Source organism: Betta splendens, chromosome 11 (genome assembly GCF_900634795.4).
Source record: "Betta splendens chromosome 11, fBetSpl5.4, whole genome shotgun sequence".
Taxonomy (NCBI): domain Eukaryota; kingdom Metazoa; phylum Chordata; class Actinopteri; order Anabantiformes; family Osphronemidae; genus Betta; species Betta splendens.
Window position 1 is genome coordinate 5,958,171 of NC_040891.2, and position 17,150 is coordinate 5,975,320.

Sequence of the window (17,150 nt, forward strand, 5' to 3'; positions counted from 1 at the left end):
TCGCCGCCATCGGGGGCTTCGGCAAATACCAGAAACTGCTGTACACGTGGATTTGTTTACCACAGGTCCTGCTCGCCTTTCACATGATGGTGAGCATCTTCACCGGAGCCACGCCGCCGCACCACTGCCGAGACGCCGCGAGCGCGGGAGCCGAGAACCGGTCCTTTAACTCCGGACAGAACTTCAGCATAGCGGAGTCCTCCTGCTTCTCCTCCGAGGTCCCGCTCCTGGGCAACCGGACCGAGCGCGTCCCGTGCGGCAACGGATGGGTTTACAGCCGGGAGACGTTCGAGAGCACCACGGTCACAGAGGTAGAGTAGCAGCAGAAAGGAATGTCTGTGCTTGAACGCTCCTTTGCCACCTCCTCACGCCATTTACTGCTCACAGTGGGACCTGGTGTGCGACAGAGCCGGACTCAACAGTGTGGGCTCATCCATCTACATGTCTGGCCTGCTGGTGGGCTCCGTGGTGTTTGGAGCCATGGCTGACAGGTACCGCGTGCAGCGTCAAAGCGCAGCTGCAGGGCCGGGCACAGCAGGGGTCCTCCGCGTCCTGTACGGGAGCCTTGTGTACTGTATGTCGCTGGCGTCGAGGAGCTTAAGTTGCACTCGGCGCGGACTGGTCGTGGTTGTTGTGAACATTCCTGCATGGGGCACTGACAAAAGCTCTCGAGTCACAAGCATGTTGTCATTTTAAAGCGTTTGACCCTGTCCCGCTCTGTGTGCAAGGTACGGCCGCCGCTTCGTCCTCCTGCTGTCCATCGCCCTGCAGACGGTGTTTGGCGTCGCCGTGGCCTTCGCACCCAACTTCCCCGTCTACGCGACGCTCCGCTTTATGGTCGGCGCCACAATATCTGGAGTCATCATAAACGCCTTTGTGCTCGGTAATAACGGCGTCCCACGAGTCGTGAAACGGCGTCATCTGATTATAATGATTTAGTTTGGTGAAAGTGCGGCAAATCTCGCCTTTTTCCTGCAAAGCGAGGACTGAAGCGTTTAATGGCTCGTTCCTGGGATGCCAAATCAGATTAGACTTCAGATAGCGGCTACTTGGGTGCAAACGTCGGGCCGTGGTCCAGTGGCTGCTCTATAAACGGATAATTAGCTCAGTAATTTGGTAGAGACACGCTGTCCCCAGATAAGATGTGTCACAGAACGTATTGGTCTCGAGGATTATCTGATAACCATCAACACAACTTGTGAGATGTGCACATGTTTGACTTACAGTGTCATGTTTTGTCTGACCTCTTGCCAACCTCCTCAGATGATCCCCGTGACCTTTTCATTCCTCCTTCGTAGGCACTGAGTGGACGTGCACCGACAGACGCATGCTTGCCGGCATCATAACTGACTATGCCTTCGGCCTGGGCTACATGCTGCTAGCGGGGGTAGCGTACCTGATACGGGACTGGAGGAAGCTGCAGCTGGCCATATCAGCCCCAGGGTTCCTGCTGATCTTCTACATATGGTGGGTCACTCAGCCGCCGTCATAACGTGAATACATCGCCCTCTTTGTGATCCTCATCTGTGTCTCTCTCTCCTCTCAGGGTGGTCCCTCAGTCTGCCAGGTGGTTGCTGACCAAAGACAGAAAAGAAGAAGCCATTGCACTGCTACGCAAGGCAGCGCTGGTTAATGGGCGGGTCCTACCTCCAGCTGTGCAGGTGTTAATCGTCTCCTGTGTCATCTGTCGCAGATTTTTATTTTATGACTAATCTGGAAGAGGAATGAAGTTCTTGACTGAAGTTATAGTGCAAAAGAGGCTCTGAAATCACATGATATGATTCAAAAGCTAAGACTCAAAGATGGGGAATTAAGTAACAGTGTCACAGTTATGTTTTCTATTTTTAGCATATATGAGGATCAACATTGGCAACAGTGCGGCCGCTGTGTTTGGTTTGTAGTGGATTTAGTGGTGATGGGTCGCTCATCGTCGTGCCTCTGGTTTGCACCGGTGTGTGTTTATGTGCGCATCAGGTCGACAAGTGTGAGTTTTCGCACGGAGGGAAGCGAAACCATTCAGCGCTGGACCTCGTGCGCACGCCCCAGATGAGGAAGAGGGCGGTCATCCTGTTCTACCTGTGGTACGGGGTCTTTGTGTGTTCAGGTACGCGCTTCTCACCGCACCGAACTGACTCCGTCCGCCGCCTGCGCTGATCCCCCAGGTTCGTGAACGTGCTGGTGTACTATGGCCTCTCGCTGGGCGTGTCCAGGCTGGGGACCAACCTCTACCTCAGCCAGTTCGTCTTCGGGCTGGTCGAGATCCCGGCCCGCTCCCTGGTGCTGCTCGTCCTCCCCTGCAGCCGCAGGCTCTCGCAGGCCGCGTTCCTGGCGGTCGGAGGCCTCGCCTGCCTCCTCATGCTGGCCGTTCCCGCAGGTCGGAGGGACACCGCGCGTTTGTGGTCACGTTCAGTCATGTTGTCAGTTCCTCACTTCCCTTTTCGTGCGCAGATCAGCGGAACGTCCTGACCGGTCTTGCAATGGTGGGGAAGTTTGGTATCACTGCCTCCTTTGCAGTGATTTACGTGTACACTGCTGAGATATTCCCCACTGTGCTACGGTGAGACATCATTTTGCTTCACGTCCATTACATAACATGTAATAATGAGGAGTAATAATGTTTTTTATCTGCTTATCCATAGACAAACAGGCATAGGTATGTCCAGTATGTTTGCACGGATGGGCGGTGTCTTAGCACCGATTATTAACATGCTGCACAACCACAGCCCGGCTACTCCCCTGCTCATCTTCGGGGCGTCCCCCCTGCTGGGAGCCGTCCTCGCCCTAGCGCTGCCTGAAACTGCCAACAGGCCTCTTCCCGACACAGTGGAGGACGCAGAGAACTGGGACCTGAGGTACAGTATGTGGTGACCGGACAGCGACTGGATCCTGGGGCTCTTCATGCGTTACCCGCCGTGAGCCCAGTTCACTCTGCGCTGTTTGTGTTGTGTGTCCCACAGGCTGCCACCCGACAAGTCATTGAAAAGCTGTGAGGAGCAGGAGTTACGACATCCAGCGAGCCAAACATAGCTGTGTGTGGGTTCACACGACACACAGGCAGCATTCCTATGTTCTCTGTGCAGAAACAGACCAGTATCAGATTAGCAGCTCTATGCAAACACTTCCTATCCACCAAACTAAGGTGCAGGTGTGGGCACAAACCGGGCATTGAGCTCTGCCTCAAAGGCAAATCAACCAGCAAAAGTAGGTAAAGGCCTGAATGAGTCATTAATAAGTCAGGTTTACATGATTATTCCAACTTGGTTCCATACTTTTAATGGTGAGATTTTCATTACATAGACAGTTGTATAAAAATACAATACGATTACGATGTAATCTGTAATTTGAGGACCAGGATGAACTGGTTCAATTCCTCTTCCACTTCCTCTCCAATGCAGTTGAGCCACTATTTTTAGGGATTTTGTGCAGTGCATTTTTTGGGATGTTTGTATCTTTATATGTATCTTTATACTGTACTGAGCAAGCATCTGCCTCATTTTTTATAAAACTAGTGGGAATAGTAATGCATGCACTTGACTTTATATAGATTCTTGGTATGGTACTGTATGTGAGATTATAACCAGTGTGATGGTGCCTGACATCTGAATTATTTGGTGATTAAATGTAAAAATAATTACTATATTAAGCAAATCTCTTATGTTTACACATTTAAAGGCTTGTGCGTTGCATTACAAGCGCATGTCAATTCAAATGAAATGTAATTGTTTGCATACTGTAATGTTTGTACAGAGCAGCATCAGACTAATTTCTGAGCCCAGCAAATAAAAAAAGTTCAGATTTTTTATTACATTGATTTCAGACCATTGTGTTTCAACACATATTTTCAAACGCAACAAAAAAAATATACTTTAAAATGAAGGCACTGTGCATTTGTGCCATCAGCAATAAATCTGAGAAAACACCTCTAATAAAGCAGATTTTGCCTTTGTTCTAGTGGTGCAGCATTATAACTCACTCAGCAGCAAGAATGTAATGAAATTATAAGCATGTTTTGCCTAATGTGACAACTCATCCAGCATTGAGTGTCATTGACAGTGGCTTTGACAGGATTTTAACAACCATAGCCATCTAAGCTAGTGTGACATATGTGGGATCAGTTGTGACGCCACAGTTGTTATTCTTCATAGACATGAGGATGTAGCCATCGTTGCCCCAGTAGGTGGACCATGAATTCTTTATCAACCAGTACGGTTCGTTGTTCAGGGTACCGTAGCCTACTGCGAGCACAGCGTGGTCCAGATCATCCGGGGTGTTACCTGGAGAACACACGAAGCAGGTTTCAGGCACAGACTGAGTGCTCCAACAAGGAGGTGCATCAGTGGGAGGCAAACTCACCACAGGCGGGTTCATAGTAGACGCCATGACTGTAGAAAACAAAGGACCGATGTGAAGCGTCTATGCTGACGGCCACCGGGCCGTTTTTATAGAGAGCCATCTTAAGAGCGTCTGCGTCTCCGGATGTGACGTTGGTGTAGCTCTTGATGCGTGCAGTGAGCTCAGAAGAGTTCACATGGCAAAATCCATTCTGCTCAGAAGATAAAAACATAGATCTAACAGGGCAGTTATCATAGAAACCCTAGAAAATGCCTAAAGGTGATCAACTAATTGTGTAGGCAGTTGGAATTCGCAACTTCTATTAGCATGTCTATTAGCCTAGCATTGGCTATGCTGCAGCTCACCATTCCCATATAGGGGCCATAGGTTTCGGTTGTGGCGATGCCTCCATGCTTGATGATCCACTCGTACGCTCTCCACTCCTCCCCTCCATCACAGCCGTTATTGCCAAAACCCCAGGAACAGTCCACTAGCATCTGCTGAGAGAGAACCTGCAGGGAGCCTGTCTGAAAGACAAGATCAAGAGCTGTCAACAGTCTGCTCACTATCAATGTCATTACAAAGAAATAAAAATGAATTCTAAAGATCTGCTTGTGTAGTTATTAGCAACGCTTAAACCAGATGTTGTCTAATGGTTGCCAGGCAGACGCTGCGAGAGCCCACAGGGGTACAATGAAAATTGGCCCCTGAGGAGTGGCTCTGTTTACGAACCTGCCCGTGGGGACGGGGAGCAGGACACTTCCTGCTGCTGAACTGTGTCCTGGCATTAGAACAAAGACGAACTGCTGAGTTTTCACAGTGATACATTCTCCTGGCTTCATCCAAGGGAACAGCAATTAGTGGAGCACTCCCGCAGCGTAGGGCTCATAGTGAAATTAGCTCAACCGCTGAGGTACAATACTTTGAGATTTCAATGTTCTTTCAACATTATACAGCTCAGTCAAATATCATTAGAGCATGGCAGCAATAATCTTTTTCATCCAGTTAAGCCACTGATTATTAAAATGCAAAAATGAAGAATCTGTCTGATGGTTTTTTACTCTTTAAATGGGCCAGTTGTTGTTTTAAGAGCACAGCGTTTTACAACTGCATTTCTATTTTCCCTGCAGAGGGTGAACTATTTCCTCTCCCCCCTGACCCTCAGAGTGTGAGTCCAGAAACGTGGCCACCTCAACAGAGGCGCCGTTAAACCCCCCAGTGTTAACCCCCATATAAAGCAGCTCAGTGTTTGGACAGAGTTGCAGGGTAACAGAAAAGGAATTCCTTTGAGCTTTGCCCTCTGTTTGATGGATGCAGGCCAATACTGACAGTCACTCACTTCCACTTATTCACACACACACAGCCTAGTCTGTCACATGAAGTTCTGAATCAACGTGTGGCTTTGCTGAAGGGGAGGATTCTAGATCGTCACAAAGACTTGTTTCTTAAGCTGACTAAAAGCAACACAGCTACACCTTATCTGAAGAGCATTAGATGCATATCTGCAGAAATGAATTCGCTATGCAGACTGAATATGCTCAGTTTTAAATTTTATGAAACCATAATCCCCTTTTAAAAAACACTGCCTGTGCATTTTAATGACATAAGAACCAAATTACAGTCACATTTATCACTAATCTGTTAAAACATTTGAGCATTTTGCCTAGTTTCCTTCAAATATTAAACTTAGTACCAGGAGCCAGTCGCTTTGGGGGGCGCTGCCTTTAACCTTCTCTCACCTTTAGAAAGAGAGCGCCCTCCACTGATCCAGTGGTGGCAAAGCTCCAGCAGGACCCACAGATGGCTTGGTCCTTCACTGGAGTCACAGCACCTAAAGAGCAGAGCACAGGTTATATCTGCACATACAGTAGACAGAGATACATCTTCCTTATGTATGTACATGTCCATGTGTACCGTAAAGCCTCCAGTCCAGTGAATCTGGTACTTGTACTCCTTTGTACATCTTTTGTGGGAAGGGAAGCCCATTGTTTGGGGTCTTCCTTTGCTTCCTTCCTCTCATAACAGCGAGTTCTGACATGGTAATATCTGACAGAGAGTTCAGAGAGAGAGAGAAAGACAAGCCAGCTCGATTCTTGGAGTGAATGTACCTATAGTGAGAAGAAAACACTTCAGGTCATTACATAACTGTGCTGAATGTAATGAATCTGGGTTACTGATAATTAACAGCTTGTTGCTCTTCTCACCGGAGATTATGAATAAAAGCGTGTTCTCTCTTCTCGTGTTCTCGCTCATCGCTGTATTCGCGCTGGAACTTCTCCTTAAAGTGGTTAAAGACGCGCTGCGAGTGGCCTGAAGCGGACGTGTGGATGAGCTCTTTCATCGGGTTGGCCAACATGTGGTGCTCCACTCCGGGACCAGGAAATCCTCCACAGGTCATCCCTACAGTTGGAGAGGAGAAAATTTGCCTTATTAAATCACTTCTTGGTATCACATCAACATCTTTGCTTTCAGCAGGGCACCGACCTTCAGGCAGAAAGAAGACTTTGGGGTCGACCTTAGTGCTGAAATCCTTGTAGTCCACCAAGTATTTGTCATAATGGGAGCCCAGCAGTGTGTTGTATCCCATCATTTCATAATGGAGGGGTGTGGGAGGCGTGTCGGTGCCATCTGCACTGCTCTCTGATCGACTCACCCACAATGTGTACGTGTTCTTCTTATTACCCACTATGGTGACGTTCTGCCAAACCTCACTCAGGTAACCAGAATAGTACTCCATCCTTAAGAACTAATGGCAAAATGAAATTTATTACTTATTCCTTTTTTAAATGTTCATACTAAAATGCTTTCTTACACACACACACACACACCTTAAAGCCCTGCACATCTGGCAGCACTGCCTGTGGCGTGACCGTTTCATTCTTTGTTCCATTGATCTGGAAGCACTTCATCACATTCTGCTCCACCTCTGTAGTCTCAGGGCTGATTTTGAAGGACACGCCCCAATCACTCACTGCCCCCAGCTGGTACGTCGACACCTGACCTGTTTGCGATTCAAGTGACACATTAATAACCTCCCAGGCCGAGGTTGAGAGACTGTAACTTGTTGTGAACTTTACCCCTAGAGGACAAGACTTTGAACTTACAGGTACAGCAAGTTTTTATTTCATCGTTTCCCCATCACTCATTGCCAGGGTCACATGAGAATGTAAGATGAGTCAACAGACTGGGTTCACCAAAAGTGCTAATTCATCCTTTTTCACTTCTCTGTTTTTGGTCTGCATTATTATGTTCCAGTCTGGTCACTTCGGTCTGACACAACAGGCTCTCAGTTTCAAATCTCTAACCGGACCACAGACAAAAAAAAAAAAAAAATCGGCAGCTGAGGTTTCTTACCATGGTAGTAATCTATTCGGCTGGAATTCTTTGTTAGATCAAACCAGGCTTCAAACGGCTCCTGAATCTCAGCATAAGGGAGAGAGATCACTCCTGCAATAGATGTCAAACAGTCTCAGTCAGAAAACACACAAACATAAAAAGAATAAAAAATTATAATGGAAAGGATACGTGTTGTATAACATCACCATTATATTTTGATGTATAAGGAAGGTTTCAAGTAATGTGATGTCAAACTGCGTACCTTTGACATGGTAGCTTTTGCCAAAGGTTGGACGGTTAGGGACAGATCTTCCCTCTGCAGCTAAGAAGCAAAGATTCATTAATTTAAGTTACACTTAAAAACGTCAATTTTATAGATCTAGAGTTTAGATTTGCTCATCGGTATCACAATGAAGGTCAACCGAACCACAGCTTAGATTACTTTACATGTAACCACCTGGAATAAACAAGCCAAGGAAGAAGACAAATCTCAGTTCGCGTTTCACAGAACCGCTTCCGTGAGAACTTATCAAACCTAGGAACCGACTCATGTTTCATCGCGTTTCATTGTTTATTAGAAAGTATTATTGATGTCGTGCTCATTGCAGCTATACAGAAACAGAAACACGGAACTAGGTGTTAGCATCAGGCTTCGTAGCAGGTGACTAGCTGGAAGCGTTGTCTCTTACCAGTGGCAGCCCACAACAGAACAACTGCGAGATACCAACGTGGCATTATTTCTCCTGTAAGCTCAAAAAACAGAAAAGAAAAAGCTGTTTCACTACTCAGAACTATCACTACACATGATCCCACACAGCCCAGCTAGCACAAAACAGAGCTGACTATAATAATGTTTCGACCAATCACGAAGCTGCGTGGACAGCGTTCTCCAATCAGGAGCGAGGAAGCGCTTTTATTGGAATCCATATCATGTGATTTGTGTCATATGACACGGAAGCGACGTGGGTCAAGTTATTTAGCATATAATGGACTGTTTACGGTTTTAAGGATGATTAAATTCAAATAAATTAGTTTGGACTGTTCACAGATTAGTTAAGTTTTTTCGGATAACCCGTCGACACTAAGTAAAATGTTGACAACATCGCTCTATATAATATCAATTGACCTGTAACTCAGCAAATTAAATAATGTCATTATCCGACCCAACTCTGCATGATTACTCTACTAGGTTCACAACAAATTACAGCAACAAATTATGAATTAAATGAATAATATTACATTATTGATAAAAATATGATAATTAAGTAGTTTTGCCTACAGGCCCAAATCCTCCTGAAAAGTTAAATAAAGTGTTATGTTGCGATTAATTATAGTAACAAATGTATAATAAGATGAGTCATATTCTGATTAGATTAACTAAACTCAACAATGCTGAATTGAAAAAACATATTAAAAAAATATACAACACCAAAACCACTAGATGTCACTATCTGAACATTTTGCTTCATCACCGGCAACGTGTTGCGAAATAATACATGCATATTTTAGAAATGTGTCAAGACAAGTAGAAGAATGAGGGGACGGGCAGAGTTGCAGAGCAAGTACTGCAGCTGTGCAGGTATGAATCATGGCAATAAGTGAAGTCATGAGATGATTAATATTATACCTTATCAACTCTGATTTATTTATGTTTGCAGATCATTGCGTTGCATTTTTCTATAGCTTCAAACAGCATCACAACATTTTAGAATGAGGGTTGTACATGAAGGAAATGTTTATTGCTTGTTTTGTGTTAAATAATTGCAACAGTACACAAAATGTTCATATACAAGAATACAGGAGTATAAATATAGAGTATCTGGACTACAGGACATTGCTGAACATTTATCAAATACACAACAGATGTACACTTAAAAATATCATTCATACAATACATACAAAATTTCATTTTGCAATACATTCACTTGCTCACTCATTCACAAATCAATGGAAGACTATTGTGAAGTGTTATTCTACGTCTCTTTTTATGGTTTATTGCTTGCTCCAGTTTCTTTTATGAGAACTAGGGAAGTGACAAACTTCTTGTTTAATTTTATCAAAATGTTTTTGGATAAATTCAAAAGATGTAACAAGATCCCATTTAATGTCAACTGCAGGTCATTCCTCCCCACAGCCATCAGACGTTGTTCTATCGTTGTTTTTATACTCAGTGGGGTTTTTTTTCCCTAAAACATTTAATGGATATTTTTTCTTGTATAGTTGATACAGTTGCCATCCATTCTTTTTACTGTTCTTCCATACTGCTATACTGTTTAATGTCTCCTTGCTGCAGTAGACAAAAGAATTTCCCCATTGTGGGATGAATAAAGTTTATCTTATCTTATCTTATCTTATCTTATCTTATCTTATCTTATCTTATCTTATCTTATTATCAAACATCCTGTTTGATCCCATTTTTATTCTTATTAATATTCAGAGCCATAAAATATGCTCATTGTGCACAATAACACAAAAGTGGAGCCAACTGAAGCATTTCAACATCTATAAGACTAAACACATCACTTAAAAGCTATAGAGAGACTATTGTGTTCCAGGACAGGAAATTTACCATATTGCTGTACATCATGGGAAGAAATTTCTTTATGGCACAGAAACAGATCTAGTGCGATAACATTTGTGACATGGTAAGTTAAGGTTCATGGGAAATTTAATCTTTTGAATAACACTGGGATTGATAATACTACTGGTAGTCAACACGGTCCACCCTACTTGTGCTCTGGTTAGTTACCGGTCCACAAACATGGTTTCACAAAGTATTTGACATCATTTATAAGATATCGGATGGTCAATTGGTGTTTTTTATAATTTCACCTATCGTGACATAATGCATGGGCGGTTAAAGAATGTAGTGTGCAGCTTATTCTGTCTTTTTTACTTCTAAGTCAGTTTGTGAGACCTCAAGCTGGGCACAGTTAGTGTCATTAGACACTGTTTAGTAGCAGAACGGTAGTGTTGAGGGTTAGGGCTCAGGAGATTTCAGGGTTACTGTAATGACCCTCCTGTTCATTCCCTTCTTCTTGTTCTTGTGCCACTGTTAAGGTGAGTTTGTTTACACTGGCTTCTAGCGTGGCTTCTGCTCCCTCTGCCCTGTCACCTGGAACACACAGAAACAAAAAGCATCGGACGGTTAATGAATGTTCTCTGTGATACTCCTGTTAGATAACATGGAAGTCCTTCTATAACCAATAAGGTTTACTTTTAAATCTCTTTTTGGCTCGACAACAAGAATACACCTTTTCAACACATGGGATGATGAATCACATAACAAGTCAACTCCTGAGGTGATGAACACACACCTCTCTCCTGGTCGCAGTCTGGAGAGGAGGCTCCACTGCATTGGCTGCGAGGACCCAGCAGAGGCGAGGCTTGCCCAGAGCAGCACACTGAGTCTGGGTCATGAGAGCTACAGGTGCTCACTAACTCCAAGCCGCCGGGACAGGAGGAGGAGAGGACCGGGAGCGGGAGAGTGGAGCAGAGGTGGGAGTCGGGAGCGACGAGGCGGGACAGGTCGAGGGGGGTGGAGGCAGAGGAGGAAGGAAGTGAGGAGGAAGAGGAAGGTGTGGAGGGGGTCGCTCGGGACGAGGATGTGGAGTGAATGTCGGTCTCCTCCTCCTCTGAGCTGCTACTGTGACCGCTCTCTTCCTCCATTGACACTGACACCACTGAAACACAATACGCACGTAGGTTTGTCTTTTAAACATGCAGACACACACACACACACACACACACACACACACACACACACACACACACACACACACACACACACACACACACACACACACACACACACACACACACACACACACCGATGCGACAAACGAACAAAGCATAACTCAGAGCGTGGATGGGTGACGCGAGGGGCCGCACTCACTGGACAGGCCGTCCGACTCCATCTTGAAGTTGGCGATGTCGTCGTGGCTGGTGTCGCCCTCCGCGCCCACACCCTGCTCCCTGGTTCCCATGGCGAGCGAGCGCCGCTGGGCATGGATCTCCTCGGAGATGCTCTCGAGGTTGCGTAGCGCCGAGCGGTACTCCGCTTTGGCCGTCGTCACTTTGGTCTGGCACTCGTCCACGTGGCTCTTCATTTGCTATAGGGAGGAAAGAAGCCCACTCATCTTCCTGAACCTATTAGTTAAAATTAAAAAAAAGTTAACGCACGTACCTCAAGCTGTTGGTAATACTTGGCTTTGAATTCAAAATAGGGCCTACGGGGAGAGGAAAAGGAGGAGAAAGATGGAGAAACCACAGTATGAGTAACTCCTCAGTGAGGGCTCACATTCCTCAGCTCTTACAGAAGGAGCACGCCCCAACGTCACTCAGCCAAAACACCGAACATCTGGACTCCATCACATGACGCACACCAAACCTCCCCTTCTCGCACACAAGCACGCGGAGACGAAATGAGGCCCGGGGAGCAGCGGCACAGACCTGGACTTGTTGATGGAGCGCTTGAGCTTCTTCTCCAGCTGCTTCATGCGGCTGATGCACAAGTGGTAGTTGGCTGCGGTTTTCTTGTGCTCGGCTTCGCTCCGCGTTCTGGCCTGCTCCGCCTCCACCACCTGAGACCGTCCGGACAGTTAGTGCCGTTTCACCGTGATCATCCCTCTCGCCACTGTACAGTGCATGTGTAGGCGCTGGTACCCTGTGTGTGGCGTGGTTGAGCATTTCCTGCCAGGCGGAGTCGAACTGGCGACTGTCCTCCTCCAGCAGCCGCTCCTCGGCCAGAGCGATGGTCTCCTTGGCCGCCCGCAGGATCTCCACTGCCCGCTGGAACTCCTGCGTGGCCTTTTGGGCCTCGACCTGGGCCTTCAGTTCAGAGACGGCACTAGTTATAACCATCGATCATCGTCATTCATAACTTACGTGGCCACATACAGTGCACATGCACAGAAAGACAACTGGGCCTTGATCCAATGGAAAAACAGAAGCTTTGTCAATATGAAAATCTGACACATTGTCAGAGGTTTCTTTCTGCCCACAGTCACAGTGAATGGGAGGATTATTCCCATCATGCTGGACAGAAGTGAACTCAATCACTCTTTCTGATAGGCTGTTTAAAGGTCATTTTACTGGCTGAACACCAACATCAGGCAGAAAAGTGGGCATATTATCTGTATGGTGCGATATTACAAACACCAGAAAGAAAAAAAAGATTTATTACCTTGTTGGTTAAATGTTAAATGAGATAAATGATTATACTGAGAAACTCCAAGAATCCTAGAAAATAATTAGACGTGCGTCGGAGACACCAGTGTTTCCAACTCAGACCATATTCCCTCCACAGCTTCCTGAAATCACGGCAGTAAATCTTGTGTCCGACGTTTCACCGTTTGTGCTGCTGAACTATAGAACGTTGTCGTTGCCTGTTTTTCTAACCCTGAGCAATTTGAATGGATTATTGTGCAGCTGTAAAACAAGACCCTCATTTTAGCGTAGCAAAAAAAAAAAACTGTGAGCAACTACAGCTCTCTTCACGAACTGCCAACATCTGCAGATATTAGCTCTACGCCAACTATATATTCATTAGATTATGTATCTAATGACAGTCTCTGAGCTGGTGCACATTTTTCTCACGGCCCCGGCCTCCGTGACTTTGTTCTCCTGTAACACGACTCTCTGCCACTTCAGCATGTTTAGGATAAGAGCTCCCAGAATGCAATGTTTCCTTCTAAATGTAGAAAACTAGTGTCACCGTCTGCACGTCATGTGTTGTCCTGACGGAGACGAATCTCTTTGTCCCTCGTCATGACCCATTTCCCATGCTCCGTGCAGGCGACACAGAAAGAGCCTGATGGATATTTGATGAGGAGAAGCCACGTTGGAGAAAAAGGCTCTAACAACATATCCATCGCTGGTTTCTGACCGACTTTCCTCCTTTCTCTCATGAGTAACACATCTTAGAAAACAAAGCGCGAGGGCCCAAAATAATGCGAGGCCGCGTGAACGACCGGCGTTGTTGGCAGTTCATTGAATCGATATCACAAGACAATGCGGTGGTTTTATTATGATACACCACAACCTCGCACACTCAGAGCAGCACGTGTGCGTGTGGGTTCGTTTTAATTCATGCGCCAGACGCTGTCACCCTGTGTGGAGAAAGAGAGGGGGAGGTGAGAGGGGCCATACAGGAGACAGGCAGGGTGCAGAGGTGCATGCTGGGTGAAAAGGACACAAGATAGTACAGATTCCTGTACACCAGCATCCTAATCTGTTGGAATGTAGGGGGGGGGGGGGGGGGGGGGGGGGGGGGCAAGGCTGGGGGATGAGGCCGGCTTATGTGGTGGTGGGGGTGAGTTGGGTCAGCGGGACAAGCAACAAAACCCCTTTAAATTAGGTCATGCATTAAATATTAAACACTCGTCCATAAATCATGACCAGACAATATGCTGGTGTAAACACAAGTCCGACTCCACCAGAGGGTCTGAGATGAGCGGGGGGGCACGAACACGGATGAGCATCTATTTTGGTTTGACAGCTCGGCTCTGACACACTAATGCCAGCGTTCTGACGGATGACGCACAGACGCGTGTGTGTGTGTCTCACAAAATGTCTGGCTGGAGCTGAGAGACAGCGAAGGACGTGCCCCATCGGGGGAAACAGCCCGGGTGTGACGGGTGTACTGTAAATGCAACACAGTGAGCATGAAACCACATATCAGTGTGTGTGTGTGTGTGTGACACAAACTTAGCATCCAGAGATGTGACTGAGCTTAAAAATAGACTTCACGTGACTCGGCTTCCTTAAAGTAGACGCACGCCTCATTGTAGCTAATCCTCAGTGAGCCCTCGTTCTGTCTGCGCTGACCTGTGTGTGTGTGTGTGTGTGTGTGTGTGTGTGTGTGTGTGTGTGTACCTGTCTCGCTATCCTGCGTGCCTCCCAGTACGGTTTGGACTCCTCCACGGGTCGTCCGATCCTCTTCAGATGCTCGTCCAGCTTCACCGTCGCCTCCACCAGCACGGTGCGAAACCGCTGACGACAGTCCTGCGCGCACAAACGAACGTCTCAGCCGTTTTACATTTTTATCCAACACCATAATCACCAACATGTGGTTTTTGTCTGATAAACATTTACCTGCTACTGCACCAAAGTCAAGGTCAAGGAGCAAGACCAGCAGTTAGCTCTTTTTTTATTATGTAACTCTAGTTTTACAGCTGGGCCAAACAATCAGTACTGTACAATGGTGGTGATGTCACATATACACGAGCGCTGTTTACACGCATGTGTGTTTAAAGTGGTTGTGAATGGAGGCTTGAAAGGCAGCAGCAGCTGTATCCTGTTCATAAACATGACTGACTGGATTAAAGGAGAGGTTTTAGAGGGGAAAAGGAGCGAGACCACAGCAGGAAACACATTTCCTGTGACCTCACTGCACTTCCTCACTTCCTGTTCCTGGTGGAGACGCAGCTATTAGCTATAGGTTAACGGAGGACGATGAATGACCTTTGTCAACCACATGCGAAACCCTGGACCTCAGCATTACTGTATGCTGGCAGCACAGGGAACTTCTCATCGGAGCAGGACTCATCTCTAATCAGTTCCAGACGACACATCCACATTATTCTGCTTCTGACTTGTGAAAAAAAAAACCCCGCTCTGTTTATTTCTTGAAGCCTCAAATTTAAGAATATGTAACAATGGCTCCAACTCTGAGCTTCGTGGTTAGAAATATGATCCCCTCTGCTCCGGCCTGTGGAGTTGGGATCTGACTGAGGGTTTAATGAGAAACAGAAGAGGCCCACATTAAGGAAAAGCAAAACAGAATCCTGCCTCCGGGATGTTTTCACATTCGCTGAACAGTCGACCCTGCAGCAGCAGAGAAGTGTTTATATTCAACAACTCGCTGCTGCCCTCGGTACAGTTAGCTTTTAGGGACAGCAGGAATTTGGATTTCCCCAGACGTGCCGCTCAGTGATCATGTTTAGGAACGTCGATCGCTGCCCAGTGCTGCACACTGTGGTGTTATTTAGCCGGGGCGAGACTTTTTCCACATTCTCACATTCAGAAGCGGCTCCTGCAATCAGGAAATTTCCATCGTTGCAAGACATTCTGTATTTAAGGCAATGGCCCCCGTTGTCAGGAAAACACACACACACACACACACACACACACACTGGAAACACAGAGAAGGTTCCAGCAGGAACCGAGACTTTCTGGCTTCTGTGGATGAATGTTTCTGCTGGAAGTGTTTACCCCAGAGACAGTAACAGTGTGCGCTGTCACTCACCTCTAGCTCGCTCTCCCAGCGGTTAATGTCATCCGTGGACTGGTTTAACTTCTCCAGTTCCCCCTGACCGCAGACAACGTGGGACACATGGAAAAGCACGGCGGTTAAAACTAATCTGGAGGCTGAAGTGCATCACTTCTGTTTACGTATAAGCCCTTTTAAATGATATATGGGTACTTTATAGTTATAAAAGAAGTCATAGCGTTCAGTGTTTCATCCCCAATGTCACTTTGAAACATCTGGAACCGTTTCTAATCCCACCTGTATTCTTGGATCCACTTCTTCCTCCTCCTCGTTGGCGCTCTGCGAGTCGTCCCCGTACTTATTTCCATTTTGTAAAGCATCCATCTGATAGACTTACGGAGGTTTCTGGCTGTATTAAAAGGAGGGTCTCCACTGGGGCAGAGGGCGCAACTGGACCGGAGGGGAGTCCGGCAGAGGTCCGACCTCTCTAACCTTTACTCGGAGCGCACCGCATGATCCGAGTTTGTAGAGGCTTCGGCCAACGTGAAGGAGCAGTCCGGTCCTGCGTCTGCAGAGCAGCGCGTCTGGCCGCAGGGAGGTCCTCCACCCACTGTGGAACACCACAGCCTCAGGAAGCGACGGCGGAATAACTGGGGATAAAGAAAGTCATGCAATAATGATTAAAAGCCAGAAGGACTACTTCCGGTGTGGGCTTTAAAAATAAAAGCCGTCACATAGTGTCGCGAGTGAGTGAGTTGAAAGGAGTTTTATTTTGATGAGACACAGGTTAAAATGTTCCGCTCGTTATAGTGCTATTAATTTCTAGCTTGACGCAGTGTACGCTCAGACACAGTTGGTTTCTGTCGCCCCCTGGTGGCGAGCACTCAGGGAGCAGGGCGGTTCATTTAATCTGTGGACAGAAGCCTGGAGTTAATGTCATTTTAGTTACAAAGGTTTCCTAAAAACAAAAAGCCAGTGTTAGTTTCCCACGTTTTTAGTATTTAGCATTCACATATGAAATCCAGACAATAATATACATTATTACGCACACCCATGAGAATGCACTGCACATGATGTCAGGAAATAATGTTGCTTTAGTCATATATGTGAGAACCCGAATTATATCTTTCATATGAACTTTATTATTGAGATTAGGAATTGAGATTTCACTCTTTTGCTGAAGTCCTAGCAAAATAATAGTATATAATTTTTTGGAATGATTTGATAAACATTTCTGTAGTTTGAACCAATACAACAGGCGTCCGTCTTA

At 46.3% G+C, this 17,150-nt stretch overlaps 3 protein-coding genes across 4 annotated transcripts in view; 1 reads left to right on the forward strand and 2 right to left on the reverse strand.

The window, feature by feature from the left end:
* Positions 1–3,811, forward strand: part of si:dkey-166k12.1 (solute carrier family 22 member 13) — a 4,813-nt gene extending 1,002 nt beyond the window's left edge. Inside the window, exons 1-10 of the mRNA XM_029166274.3 lie at positions 1–311; positions 388–491; positions 729–883; positions 1,299–1,467; positions 1,547–1,661; positions 1,975–2,081; positions 2,163–2,374; positions 2,449–2,557; positions 2,640–2,852; positions 2,958–3,811. The exon at positions 1–311 is cut by the window's left edge and continues 1,002 nt beyond it. Coding sequence (XP_029022107.1) covers positions 1–311; positions 388–491; positions 729–883; positions 1,299–1,467; positions 1,547–1,661; positions 1,975–2,081; positions 2,163–2,374; positions 2,449–2,557; positions 2,640–2,852; positions 2,958–3,027 — 1,565 coding nt within the window. The 3' untranslated portion in view covers positions 3,028–3,811. The remainder of the gene's footprint in view (positions 312–387; positions 492–728; positions 884–1,298; positions 1,468–1,546; positions 1,662–1,974; positions 2,082–2,162; positions 2,375–2,448; positions 2,558–2,639; positions 2,853–2,957) is intronic.
* On the reverse strand, positions 3,785–8,547 carry zgc:110239 (uncharacterized protein LOC550326 homolog). Its single transcript, XM_029166273.3, has 11 exons — positions 8,358–8,547; positions 7,931–7,990; positions 7,687–7,779; positions 7,161–7,333; positions 6,817–7,078; positions 6,537–6,732; positions 6,247–6,440; positions 6,072–6,163; positions 4,698–4,859; positions 4,354–4,543; positions 3,785–4,274 (listed from the first exon to the last, which is right to left on the reverse strand). The coding sequence occupies exons 1-11, from the start codon at positions 8,401–8,403 to the stop codon at positions 4,087–4,089; spliced, it is 1,656 nt and encodes a 551-aa protein (XP_029022106.1). The 5' UTR covers positions 8,404–8,547; the 3' UTR covers positions 3,785–4,086.
* Positions 8,548–9,379: 832 nt separating this feature from the next.
* LOC114865285 (SH3 domain-binding protein 5-like) lies at positions 9,380–17,140 on the reverse strand. Of its 2 annotated transcripts, XM_029166275.3 has the most exons (9): positions 16,178–17,140; positions 15,917–15,979; positions 14,545–14,673; positions 12,334–12,498; positions 12,121–12,251; positions 11,855–11,897; positions 11,564–11,780; positions 10,986–11,351; positions 9,380–10,783 (listed from the first exon to the last, which is right to left on the reverse strand). In XM_029166275.3, the coding sequence occupies exons 1-9, from the start codon at positions 16,262–16,264 to the stop codon at positions 10,656–10,658; spliced, it is 1,329 nt and encodes a 442-aa protein (XP_029022108.1). In that variant the 5' UTR covers positions 16,265–17,140; the 3' UTR covers positions 9,380–10,655. The 2 variants fall into 2 exon arrangements, with proteins under 2 accessions (XP_029022108.1, XP_040928685.1); XM_041072751.2 differs by lacking the exon at positions 10,986–11,351.
* Between the last annotated feature and the right edge of the window lie 10 nt (positions 17,141–17,150).

Bases quoted from the DNA above. Each gene is read 5' to 3' on its own strand.
- zgc:110239 (XM_029166273.3), bottom strand. From the start codon at position 8,403: ATGCCACGTTGGTATCTCGCAGTTGTTCTGTTGTGGGCTGCCACTG. The intron at 4,544-4,697 runs GTGAGCTGCAGC...TCTTCTGAGCAG, and splicing joins ATGGCCCCTATATGGGAATG to AATGGATTTTGCCATGTGAA. The intron at 4,275-4,353 runs GTGAGTTTGCCT...TGTGTTCTCCAG, and splicing joins CTACTATGAACCCGCCTGTG to GTAACACCCCGGATGATCTG.
- LOC114865285 (XM_029166275.3), bottom strand. From the start codon at position 16,264: ATGGATGCTTTACAAAATGGAAATAAGTACGGGGACGACTCGCAGAGC. The intron at 15,980-16,177 runs GTGGGATTAGAA...GTCTGCGGTCAG, and splicing joins AAGTGGATCCAAGAATACAG to GGGGAACTGGAGAAGTTAAA. The intron at 11,781-11,854 runs GTACGTGCGTTA...TCCTCCCTATAG, and splicing joins AGTATTACCAACAGCTTGAG to CAAATGAAGAGCCACGTGGA.